The sequence below is a fragment of the Astatotilapia calliptera genome, chromosome 22 (assembly GCF_900246225.1).
Source record: "Astatotilapia calliptera chromosome 22, fAstCal1.2, whole genome shotgun sequence".
Classification (NCBI taxonomy): domain Eukaryota; kingdom Metazoa; phylum Chordata; class Actinopteri; order Cichliformes; family Cichlidae; genus Astatotilapia; species Astatotilapia calliptera.
In genome coordinates this window covers 29,480,041-29,493,214 of record NC_039322.1, presented here as the reverse complement: position 1 = coordinate 29,493,214, position 13,174 = coordinate 29,480,041, and the positions used below count along the sequence as shown (strand labels likewise).

General features: G+C 40.3%; 1 protein-coding gene across 2 annotated transcripts; it reads left to right on the top strand.

Annotated features, from left to right (window-relative positions):
• The first annotated feature begins 588 nt into the window (after positions 1 to 588).
• On the top strand, positions 589 to 2,452 carry LOC113014096 (uncharacterized). 2 transcript variants are annotated; one of them, XM_026155398.1, is made up of 4 exons: positions 589 to 1,243; positions 1,342 to 1,624; positions 1,757 to 2,137; positions 2,256 to 2,452. In XM_026155398.1, exons 1-4 carry the CDS (start codon positions 981 to 983, stop codon positions 2,433 to 2,435), a joined length of 1,107 nt encoding a protein of 368 aa, XP_026011183.1. In that variant the 5' UTR covers positions 589 to 980; the 3' UTR covers positions 2,436 to 2,452. The 2 variants fall into 2 exon arrangements, with proteins under 2 accessions (XP_026011183.1, XP_026011181.1); XM_026155396.1 differs by having other exon boundaries at positions 1,757 to 2,452.
• The last annotated feature ends 10,722 nt before the right edge of the window (positions 2,453 to 13,174 follow it).

Sequence of the window (13,174 nt, the reverse complement as noted above, 5' to 3'; positions counted from 1 at the left end):
GCTCTCGCTCTGCAGGCCTACTTGTTGTTCCTAGAGTATTTAAAAGTAGAATGGGAGGGAGAGCCTTCAGTTTTCAGGCCCCTCTTCTGTGGAACCAGCTTCCAGTTTGGATTCAGGAGACAGACACTATCTCTACTTTCAAGATTAGGCTTAAAACTTTCCTTTTTGCTAAAGCATATAGTTAGGGCTGGACCAGGTGACCCTGAATCCTCCCTTAGTTATGCTGCATTAGACATAGGCTGCCGGGGGATACCCATGATGCATTGAGTTTTTCCTTTCCAGTCACCTTTCTCGCTCACTATGTATTAACAGACCTCTCTGCATTGAATCATATCTGTTGTTAACCTCTGTCTCTCTTCCACAGCATGTCTTCTATCCTGTCTTCCTTCTCTCACCCCAACCGGTCGCAGCAGATGGCCGCCCCTCCCTGAGCCTGGTTCTGCCGGAGGTTTCTTCCTGTTACAGTTTTTTACAGTCGCTAACAAGCGTTTGTCCAAACAGTTGTCACATTTGCAAAACTCTAAACACAATTAGCACAGGATCGGTCTGTTGTGGCCATACCATTCACACATTTCAGGTCGTGTTCACCCAATATGCAGTCAGTGAACACATTTCCACAATGCTTACATTTTCTTTAACAGACAAGTTATACCTCCCAACAAAACTATGGACTGTTCTTGTAGTATCTACGAATGTTAACACACAACATCCCACAATAGCAAAAACAATATTCCAAACCGTAGATACAGTATAAAAACCTCTGCCCCTGCAATGATATCAGTACAAAAACAATATCAATATCAAAAATATATCTCAGCTGTAAACAAACAAACAATTGAATAATTGACACACAGCTGATTTATGTTGGGTAAATTGGGCCAACCACACCTTCTTCCATTCTGGCTTAGACTCAGTGGGGTTCATAAGGCAAGACCTTGAGGAGTGATGTTTTTGGAAACAAAAAAAAGACAAACACTGTAATGTCTGGTCGAGGAGGAGTAAGAGCAAGGGGCCCAGAGAGAAGAGCAGGCCCAAGGAGAGGGCAAGGTATAGGTGTAAGAATGCGTGGTGGTGGCATTCCAAGGGCTGCAAGAACAGTAGTCAGTGATGAAATCCGTGCCACTATCATTGACCATGTAATCAACCATGGTCTTTCACTAAGAGAGGCTGGTGAAAGAGTGCAGCCCAATTTGAGGCGGTCAACGGTTGCCTCCATTATACGCACCTTTCAACAAACCAACAGGTAAGTATTGCATTTTACATGGATTGTTCCTATTCTCACTTGACATGTCAATATGGTCATACAGTAATGCATATGTTGAATTGTCTGTCTTTCTAAAGAATGCAACGTCTTCCACCCTCTGGGGGAAGAGGAAAGCTCCTCAGTAATGATCAGGAGCTTGCCATTGTGGAAATGGTTACTGCAAATAATGCAATAAAACTGCGTGAAATACAAACCAGAATTGTGGCGGACCATGAGATATTCGACAATATCGATAGAATCAGCCTCACAACCATTTCGCGGACATTGTCCAAACATAGAGTGCGGATGAAGCAGCTCTACACTGTTCCCTTTGAGAGGAACAGTGAGAGGGTCAAGGAGCTACGACGACAATATGTCCAGGTACAGTGTATATTCAATCCAATGTCCAGTTCTATAAGCTTTGCACTTTGCAAGTAGGTAACCTACACAATACTAGGTTACAGTACAGTATGGTATACAGTACTAACATGACTTACATAAACTTTGTTTCAGAGAGTTATGGAATTGGAGGCCAACCAGGCCCCTCATGAATTCATATACATCGATGAGGCAGGATTCAATCTGGCCAAAAGGCGTCGACGTGGACGGAATGTAATTGGAAAAAGGGCCACAGTTGATGTGCCAGGACTGAGAGGGGCAAACATTACCATGTGTGCAGCAATTGCAAATGCAGGATTACTCCTTCACAGATGTCAGGTTGGACCCTATAATACAGAGCGCTTGCTTGCCTTTCTCAATGATCTCCACCAGCGCCTGGTTCCAGAGCAGGGTCAGGAGGGTGAAAACATGAGGACCTTTGTAATTACCTGGGACAATGTGGCTTTCCATCACTCGCAAGCAATAACAACATGGTTTGAAGTCCACCCAAGACTGGTGAGTCTCTTCCTTCCACCCTATTCACCTTTCCTCAACCCCATAGAGGAGTTCTTTTCTGCATGGCGGTGGAAGGTTTATGACCATCAGCCACATGACCAGATGTCCCTCCTTGAAGCCATGGATGCTGGCTCCAGGGACATCACAGTTGACGATTGCCAAGGGTGGATCCGACATACCAGGCGGTTTTATCCCAGGTGCATCGACTTGGCTGACATCAGATGTGATGTTGATGAAAACATGTGGCCTAACCCTGAAGATCGCAGAGATTAGATGCAACTTTTTTGCCTTTTTTTAGCCCCCCTCCCCCCCTTTTTATCTTGGCTTTTTGCTGTTGTTTTTTTGTTCAGAATGCTCTTGTGTGTTTCATGGATATTTTGTTCACTGTAAGCAATACTGTAAAACTTTCTCTGTCCTATCATACCGTGTTTCTACTGTACCTCCTGTGGTAAACAGTAAAGAAACAAAAACTTGTTTGCTTTTTACTGGAATGCTTTTGAATGTGAACATTACTGTACATGTGGACATACAGTTACCAACCAAGACATTTCTGGTGTCAATATGGTGGATTGCATGTTTCGCATGCAAATACCTGTGAAACTGAAACATAAAAGTCTATGCAGTTTTTGTAATGTCAATAATAGCCAGTATTTTGAAACCTGGTGTACTTTGATTGACTGCATGTACCTTGTGAAGTGAAAACAAGTGTTATTCTTTGACAGACTAATTTCATTTTGAGTCAGATTTATAGTGTTTTTGTACAGTTAGTGTGTGCAGAGAAAGATGTGTTCTAATTTTGAAATGAGGAGTTAGTATATATTTAACAAAGTGTATTTTTGGGAAGGATATTATCCATTTGGCCAATTGTGTTTTGTAGGTGTGGGTCTGTGTTAAGAGTTTAGAAAAAGTATCTGAAGTATGGGTAGGCGCTTGTTAGCGACTGTAAAAAACTGTAAAAGGGAGTTTTTCCTTCCCACTGTTGCCAAAGTGCTTGCTCATAGGGGGTCATATGATTGTTGGGTTTTTCTCTGTATCTATGAAGCGCCTTGAGGCGACTTATGTTGTGATTTGGCGCTATATAAATAAAGTTGAATTGAATTGAAAAAGTTGAATTGAATTGAATTGAATGAAACAACTTACTTATGTGACCACATATGAAGTGTTATAACTTACCACAAAAGGTGAACTGTGCCACTGACCCTTGATAGATCTGCACATGATAAAAAAAAGAAAAAGGCATTATAAATACTAACATAGCTATTAATAATTAAACTGGTGGGGTACATTTAAGATGTTAATGTCACAAAATAAAATAGACTGGTAGAAAGAAGTACAAGGAAATGGTAATGGGGGGAGCCATGAAAATATATCCTATCAACATGATTCAGTGTGACAAAGCCAGGGCATCATTTAAAAAAAAACAAAAAAACAAAACAGGTTGTCACGGTCCTGGGTCAGTGACCCAGTGTTTTGAGTTTCTTGTGCCTCTGAGTTTTTTGTATTATGTTCTTAGTTCTCTTTGTTGTCCCAGCGTATTCTTTAGTGTAGTGTCTTAGTTTGGTTTTCTTGTATTCTGTTTAGTTCTGAGTATTTGGTAGCTGCCCTCTGTGTTTCTTAGTTGCTCTGTCTCCCCTATTGTAGTTTGCATCTGTGCTAATTCCTGTTTTACTTTGAAGGTCTGTGTCTCATGTGAGTGTATCCTACTTTGCTCCCTTGTCTCGTCAGTTCTGATTTCTCCCAGCTGTGCTCTCCTTCTGTGTCTCATTCCCCTCGTTACTTCCCATTGTATTTAAACCCTGTGTTTCTCTGAGTCAGTGCTGCGTCGTCCCTTAAGCTGTGTGTTTCTTTGTGTGCCTCTCTGCAAGGTGTGAGTTTATATCTTCCCAGTTTAATTTTGTATGCTCGTTTTCTGTGACTAGCAATTAAAGCTGTGATTTTGAGTTCATCCCCTGAGTCTGAGTCCTGCATTTTGGGTATCTATAGACTTTATCAAAGTAGATGTCTTTCTGAAAGCGCTGTAACTAAGTTTAAGAATATAATCCACCCACTGTTATCATCTTCAATGCCCTGTACCAACATAGAGCAGAGCAGCTATCTGATTGCTACCCCCAATTTCACCTCCTCACTACATACGACTCTGGATACTGTAGCTCCTGTGAAAACTAAGGTCTCTAATCAGAAGTACCTGACTCCGTGGTATAATTCTCAAACACGTAGCCTAAAGCAGATGACTCGTAAGCTGGAGAGGAAATGGCGTGTCACAAATTTAGAGGATCATCATTTAGCCTGGAGAAATAGTTTGCTGCTTTATAAGAAAGCCCTCCGCAAAGCCAGAACATCTTACTATTCGTCACTGATTGAAGAAAATAAGAATAACTCCCGGTTTCTCTTCAGCACTATAGCCAGGCTGACAAAAAGTCAGAGCTCTTTTGAGCCAACCATCCCTTTAACGTTAACTAGTAATGACTTCATGGACGTCTTCACAAATAAAATTTTTATCATTAGAGAAAAAATTACCAATAATCATCCCACAGATGTAATATTATCTACAGCTTGTTGGGTTGATTGTTGATTGTTGGGTTTTTCTCTGTATCTATGAAGCGCCTTGAGGCGACTTATGTTGTGATTTGGCGCTATATAAATAAAATTGAATTGAATTGGGTCCAACTCCTGCCTGCCGCACAGCGATTCATGACACGGGTCTTTTAACCTAAAAATGTTTTAATGGCCATGAAGAAAGGACTCTTCAATAGATCTTTCAACTCACCTGTGTTTACTGTCTCCACCTGAAATTAATTGCAGTCTGAATTTTTTTTTTTTCTTCTGTCCTTTTGTCTTCGGTCTTCAGCTTTGGAAGGAAAAAATAAAAATATTGAAAACCTTATTAGCACACTAAATATACAAAACCTTGCTATATTTCAATTGTTTTAGATTGAAGTTGCCACTGCTAGCTAAGTCAGTTTTGAATCATGCTAATGAGAAGAAGAAAAAAAAAAACTGCCGAACAATGAGGCTGCTGTTGTAAAAACGCCAACTTTCTTGTGTTGGCAAGTGGTCGTTAAAATATCATTAAGACCCTTTCTTTTTATGTAATTCTTAGTAAAACTCTTTTAATCGGTTAAAACTGACGACATAATCTATGTTTGAAAAAGAGCGCGAACAACAGCGAACCACTATTCACCACCTGGGTCTGTGCTTTTTAACACAACAGCGCATTCGAAATCGAAGTTCTTACCTGTAACATATTAATATACTTGCTTTTTTACGGAAAAAATAAACATAACAAAGGTTCCGTTTTACTTACAAGTTTCTCCAAATGTGCTCTCCAGTCGCTCGAGAAGGGCAGCCATATTGAACAGAATTTTCTGTCAACGTCGTTCAGGTTAGAGAGAAAAAGTCATGACGTAGTTCACATACACATGCGGAGCTCAGAAAAAAAACATTTACTCAAAAATCATAATTAAGAAAGCAGTATTTACTCTTAACTTCTAAGCCATGTACAATTATAACTGTTTGAATCGTTAACAGAACAAAAGTTTTAAGTTGTTTCAACTTTGAGGAATTTCAATTGTTATATCCACAAACTTTATAAGTCAGGTAGACTGTTGGGGTTTACAGTGCAGTAAAACTTGGCAAAGGACAATACTGTGTCATGAACACCTGTGCCTTTGATGCCTTCTGTCAAAGTCTGTGCTGCGCTTACTGTGACAGTCGTACTGCTCAAAACATGTTGAATAGTTCAGAGGAGAACAAAGTATTCCAGCTTGTGAAATCCCTTGCTTCAAAGGGTGTCACTCAACATGCCTATTCATTGAGGGCAGAGGTGCTGAGCTCAATATTCTGCCCTGTTCAGTTGAAGACTGGTGTTCATCGTGTTGATGCACAGTGCCATGTGTCCACAGTAATTCAAAAAACAATGACGGAAAATCCAAGTGTTCACTTCACAAGACAGTGTTCCTCCCAGTACTGCAAACTTTACACACCAAACACAAGGCAAATACCTTTTGTTTCCATTGATCTGTCAGTCCTCTCAGCTTCTGGCATAGCTCACCTTCAGTCTGCTGTTGAACAAGGGCTCAACCTTCCAGCATCGCCATGCCTAAGACCAATCGAAAGTCCTGATGCATCTCCAACAGCATTTAAAACAGATTCATCAGGAAAGCAACTTTGCACAGGGACTGTTTGTCACAGTTTCACCCTGAGAGAGCTTGTATGGATTGACACAGACCTTGGAAAATGCTCTACAGAAACTCTGGAGCACAGTTTTCACAGTCCAAAAAGGTTTTTGCTTACTGAATTCCCATCCACTCTGCTACTTCAAGGAGAGAAATTCACACTGAAAGCAGTCATTACATTTCAGGAGGGCCCAACACCAGAAACACTCGGGCATTATATGACATTCTGTAACAGGACCCCGTACATCTGGGAGATGTATGATGACCTAAGAAAGGATGTAACCATAGCATCTGAAAACACCAGCGCATGTCCGCACGCTGTGCTCTACACAAAGGAATGATGGCAAGATCTCATGAAAGAAAGTCCTTTTCTAGTTTGTGAGTTAGATGATGGAAATAGCTGTTATTTTTCAGTTATTGTATTAGACTTGTGAGGCTCAGACAGTTCAATGTATTTACCTTTTCTAACAGGAAACATATATACTACATTGTTCTCGTAGTTTTGTATTTTGTTACCAGCAAATAAGGTTTTTTCTCTAACCGAATGCATTAATTATTTTAAATGCTATATTTGTGTGGATGCTTTAAGCATCCACACTATTGAGTTCCTCTTGGGACTTCCGTACACTTTTTGGCACTTAACTACTTCCACAATTTTCAGCCGATTTTCACCGTTCAAATTTTAAACTATTCTGCTATTTCTGCTAATTATGGCTATGTCTTTTGGTATTTTTCACTATTATACTTTTTAAAATATTAAGCTTAATTTGTCCCATTGAAATGAATGGGAAACTTCTGCAATTCTGCTAAAATTTGCTTGTTTTTGAAACTTAACTACTTCCTCATATTTTCACGTAGAACAACCATTCAAACTTTAAAATGTTCTCAAGTTATTGGGCTATTCAGGTATAAATCAGCTTTTTCAAATCTTTTACCGTTTTACTTTTATGCCTCTTAAAGTTTTCAGTTGCAAAATTGTGATTTTTCACAAAATACATGCGTTGTTATGGTTGCTATGCACTTGGCTTCCAGTGTGCCACTGAAGGTTTTGCAGTCTTCTCTTCATGTCCGAACAACTTCTTGCTACTTGCTCAATTTTCACTCAACTTCCACAAATTATACATCAAAACGTAGGTATTTTTGCTGGCTTTCAGGAAATGTCACTATCATTGTTGTGGAATTTATAGAATTTTGGCAAATCTCCTCAGACCAACACAATGTCACAAAACTCTCCATAGAAAGTCAATGGAGAGCTTGTTCAAAATCACCGCTTGATTTCTGTAATGAGAGGCATATTCGAATTGTCATATCTCCTTAACGAAGCAAAGTTAAGACATAAGGCTCATATTTTAATAATAAATTGTCAAGACTGGAAGATTCCCCCATCTCTTCTGAACAAAACGGTGTAAGAATGACCGTTCTAGCCCCTATGGTTAGGAAATTATGGTCATTTGTTGGAGGGGAGTCCTCACTATGAGAAATAGACTGCAAAAATCCTGTGTCTCTCTGTGCTGCGTGCACCTGTTTTGGCGGGAAAAAGTACACAGCCTCTCTGATTGGTGGATTCAAATTTAGCTGCTCCCAGACCTAGAAACTTGCTTCTCTCGCCGTGTGTGTGTGTGGGTGTGTGCAAGACACACACACACACAGAGAGAGAAAGCCTTTTACAGTATTCTGCAAACTTTTATGATTTTACCAGCTTTTCTAATATGGACCTCAGATTCTTGTTAACACTCCATGGCACAAATACTCTTCCCTTTAGGCTCTGTGTATGTGTGTGTGTATCAATATTTCTCCCATTTTAAAGTATTACTCCTCCATAATTGTATTTCTGTTAAATCAAAGTGCTTTTACTACATCTTAGTACTTCTGCTCAATCATAGTATTTCTGCTAAATCATAGTATTTTGCCAAATCTTGGTTTTTGTGCCAAATCATAACATTTGTCTTATGTTATAGTATTAAAACTAAGTGGAGGAATTTCTGTCATGTTACAGTATATGTGCTGATTACAGTATTTCTGCTAAATCATAGTATTTCTACTATATTATATTTTTCTTTCTAAATATAACATTTCTGCTATATAAGTGTATTCTGCTATGTTATAATATTTGTGCTAAACCGGAGTATTTGTGCTGTATCATAGTATTTCTGCAAAATGATAGTATTTCTGCCAAATTATAGTATTTGTGCAAAAACATAGTTTTCATTTAAAATTACAATATTCATAGCTCATCACAGTGTCTCTGGTAAATCACAGTATTTCTGCTATGTTGCACTATTTTTCTAAATCATAGTGTTTCTGTAATGTTTAAGTATTTTTGGCTAAATATATTCTTTCTGTTATCTTAAACTATTTCTCCTAAATTCTTGTATTTTTGAGAAGTTATCATGTTTCTGGTAAGTTACAATATTTCTGCTAAGTTCTGCTATGCTATTGTATTTCTGCCAAGTATTATGTTTCCTCTAAGATATTGCAGTTCTGCTAAGTTATTCCATTTTAGCAAAGTTCCTTTGCTTCTGCAAAGTTTTTACAATTTCTGCAACTTTTCAGCTTTTTCAGCTAGTTTTTGCATACAGCTTCAGCTTTAAAGCATCCACACTGCATTTTCGCAGGAAATGCAAATTTTTCTAGTTAACCTAGTTTTTAAATAAGTTATTGCAGTTTGATTACTAGGTTTAAGAGTGTGATCATAAGAAAAAAATATCCAATGCTGGTTAATATCTCTCAATTTCTTTACGGTAAAGAAAGTGGCTGGTTGAGCTTTAGAAACTTTTGGTAATATCTTTAAAATGAAAGCGGCACAAACGACAATTTTAGCAGCACAAACCAGCACAAACGTAGCACAAACATTTGACATCAATTTTGTTCGATTCCATTAATGTGGGGGGGCTGGTTGACCTTTTGACCTTTACATTTTCATTAATATCTTTAAAATGAAAGCGGCACAAACGACAATTTTAGCAGCACAAACGTAGCACAAACGTTTGATACCACTTTTGTTGGGTTTGGGTAATGTGGGGGAGCTGGTTGACCTCTGATGACCTCTAGAAATTTTGATTAATATCTTTAAAATAAAAGTAGCACAAATGAAAATTTTTGCAGCACAAACCAGCAAAAACGTAGCACAAACGTTTGATACCACTTTTGTTGGATTTGAAGAAGGTGGGGGGGCCAACTTCACTCACATGACTTTTCTGTTCATTTTAAGCAGCAGAAGTGAGGCGCATGTCTGTGTGCGTGTGTATGGAGCCATTGGGTGCAGTCACTATAGCAACCAGGCTCACACCTGCCTGCTTAACTAGCTCTGTCTCTCACTCTGCCAAGATTCATCTTAAACACTTCTCTTTCAACTGCTGCTGTGTCCTCAGTGTTTGCTCTACAGGTATGATTTTACCCTCAAAACGTTGCCATCGTTGTTCTCTTTCCAACACCTTGTCTTTCAAAGCTCAGACATTTAAAATTTTTAAACTGTGTGGATCCAAGTGGAGGGATCACATTTTAGTCATTCAGTGACTCAAAGAATATGAACTTTTAATATTCATTCAGAGGTTTTCTGACTCTAAATTTTCTTTTCTCATTTCTAAGGTTTTTCTAATTTACAATTAAAACATTTTCAGCTTTTTTCCAACTTCTTCTTCTGTGTAAACGTCAGCTTTTAGCACTTCAGCACTTTTGTTTTCAGATTAAATTCTTTTTCTTTTTATCTCATTCAAACTTTTAACTTAAAATTCAGCAATTAATTCATTTCAATGCATACATTCAGATTCAAGCATTCACACTGCAGTTTCTTCAGAAAATGCACTTTCTAGTTGACAACTAGAATACATACTTACATCATGTATGGACCAATGAAGAGGAAGCCATGAATCAAGCCAAAGTTAGAAACTTAAGAAAACTTTTTTTTTCCTTTTCTTTTTTTTTTTTTTTTTTTTTACCAATGTTTGTAATTAGGGTGTAGATAGGTACACAAAGCTACATCATCTGGGGCTGGAAAAGAAAAGCAGCACTGAGGTGCTGAAAGATGCAGTTCCAATAGTGGCCACTTGAGGCTGGGAATCATGGGTGTCCCATGTTAAAATGTCCAACTTTAAACATGGATAGTTTCTGTCTATGATAACTGAACTCCTTCTCAGAACTAAACTGCTTCAGTTTTGCTGAGGCTTAAAGTTTGGGTGCATGTCCTCTTTGATGAACTCTTTGGCTTCCACTAATACACTGTGGCTGAACTGAACCTCTCAACTGTGTTTGTGCTCATGGTGCGTTTTGGAGTATTTTTTTTTATGACAAATAGTCTGGCCTGCTAACTGCTACAAACCATCCACAAACCATCCACTTCAGTTTTGCTGAGTAAAATGCTAGTATTTTATTCATCTGTTTCTTTGCTTTAAAAGAGTCTTCACGTGACATCAGAGCTACTGGGACATGCACACATGAAAGTCAAAACAGTAGTGCAGTCCTTTGCTCTCCAGCCATCTTATGAACGTCTTTGAGTTTAGCCAAAATGCCGGATAGCTGCTGCCTTTTCGTGTTTCTTTACAGCGGCCAGAAGGGCGTAGAATATGGCACCAACATGTGAACACACCCCTCCTGACCCTGCCTTACAGGTCAAATCACGCCAATCCCTGCATTTCCACAGTAACCTAGTCTGTCAATGGAGGCTCATTTAAACTGTAGGACTGATTCACTGTAAAATTCCAAGTCAACAAAATATAAGATTTACACGTGATCATTCATTTCAGCAAACAACAATTTCTTGTTCTTCACCTCTCTGATGACAACCATATTTACCCATCCAGATCGAAAACGCATGTAGATGTCCATACTTTGAAAGCTTTGATCTTGGTACCAGTGTAAGGTGATCGAGCCATATAAGACGCCACCGAACTGGAGCTCTGGGAGAGACATTGATTTAATTTAAATGTAGATAAAGCTGCCAGCGAAAAGTATGGCTCACAAGTCCCAAAATCCATAGTTTCTCTGAATGCAGCTTGCTAACGTTAGCCCAGATTTGTGACTCCAAAAATCCAACATGGTGGCCATGTTGTTTTCTTTGCAGGGTCCTGAAAACAGTGTGAGATGTCCATGTGGCTACAAACACATCATAGTCTATGAATGATAGAAAATAAAATCTAAACCATAGCAACATTACATTACACCTGTGATATCTTTAGCATTGAAGGTGTCTTTATTTGGTATTCATTAAATGTATCTCCTCATCTTTGTTAATGCTACATTTTTTTTAACTACCATTTGTTGTTACCATGGCAATGATTCCCTTCAATAAAGATTGTTGTCGTTGTTGTTGTTGTTGTTGTTGGCATCATCCAGCACCACAGGCCCTGGTGTGCTGATGATGGCCTGACAGGAAGCACTGTCCCTGATGTAAAGTATATGGCCTCAGCCAACAACAGTGGCCCTGCTGAAATGTGGATGGTATCATCGAGTAGCACAGGCCCTGGTGTAATGTGGATGGAATCATCCAAAAGTACAGTCCCTGGTGTGGTGAAGATCGCCTCACAGGAAGCACTGTCCCTAATGTAAAGTGTATGGCCTCAGCCAACCACAAAGGCCCTAGTGAAATGTGGATGGTATTGGCCAGCACAACAGGCCATGTTGTAATGTGAATGTCCTCACCAGTAGACCAGGCCCTTGTGTACTGTGGATCGCATCAGCCAGCAACACAAGCCCTGGTGAAATGTGGATGGTATCAACGAGTAGCACAGGCCCTGGTATAATGTGGATGGCCTCATCCAGCAACACCACAGGCCCTGGTGAAATGTGGTTGTTTTCGGCCAGCAACACAGGCCTTTGGGTAATTTGGATGGCTAGCAGCACAGGCCCTGGTCTGGTGAAGATGGCCTCACAGGAATCACTGGCCCTGGTGTATTGTGGATGGCATCAGCCAGCAACACAGTCCCTGGTCTAATGTTAATGTCCTCAGCCAACACCATTGGCCCTGGTGTAATGTGGATGGTATTGGCTAGCACCACAGGCCCTTGTATAACGTGAATGGCCTCATCCAAAAACACTGGCCCTGGTGAAATGTGGATGGTATCGGCCAGCACCACAGGCCCTGGTGTAATGTGAATGTCCTCAGCCAGTAGCACAGGCCCTGGTGTAATGTAAATGTCCTCAGCCAGTAGCACAGGCCCTGTTGTGATGTGGATGGCCTCATCTAACAACTCTGTCGCTGGTGAAATATGGATGGTATTGGTCAGCACCACACACCCTGGTGAAATGTGCATGATATCGGTCAGCACCACAGGCCCAGGTGTAATGTGGATGGCATCAACGAGCAGCAGAGGCCCTGGTGTGGTGAAGATGGCCTCACAGGAAGCACTGTCCCTTGTGTAATGTGTATGGCCTCAGCAAACAACACTGGCCCTGGTGAAATGTGGATTATATTGGCCACCACCACAGGCCCTGGTGTAATGTGAATATCCTCAGCCAGTAGTAAAGGCCCTTGTGGAACGCATCAGCCAGCAACACAATCCCTGGTGAAATGTGGATGGCCTAATCCAGCACCACAGGCCCTGGTTTGGTGATGATTGCCACACAGGAAGAACTGTACCTGGTGTAATGAGGATGGCCTCATCCAACAGTACAGGCCCTAGTGTTGTGAAGATGGCCTCACAGGAAGCACAGGCCACGGTGTAATGTGGATGGCCTCAGACAGCAGCCAGGCCCTTGTGAAATGTAGATGGCCACAGCCAGCAACATGCGCTCTGGTGAAATGTAGTCTGCCTCAACCAGTAGCACAGGCCCTGTTGTGGTGAAGATGGCCTCACAGGAAGAACTGTCCCTGGTGTAATGTGTATTTCCTCAGGCAACAACACTGGCCCTTGTGAAATGTGGATGG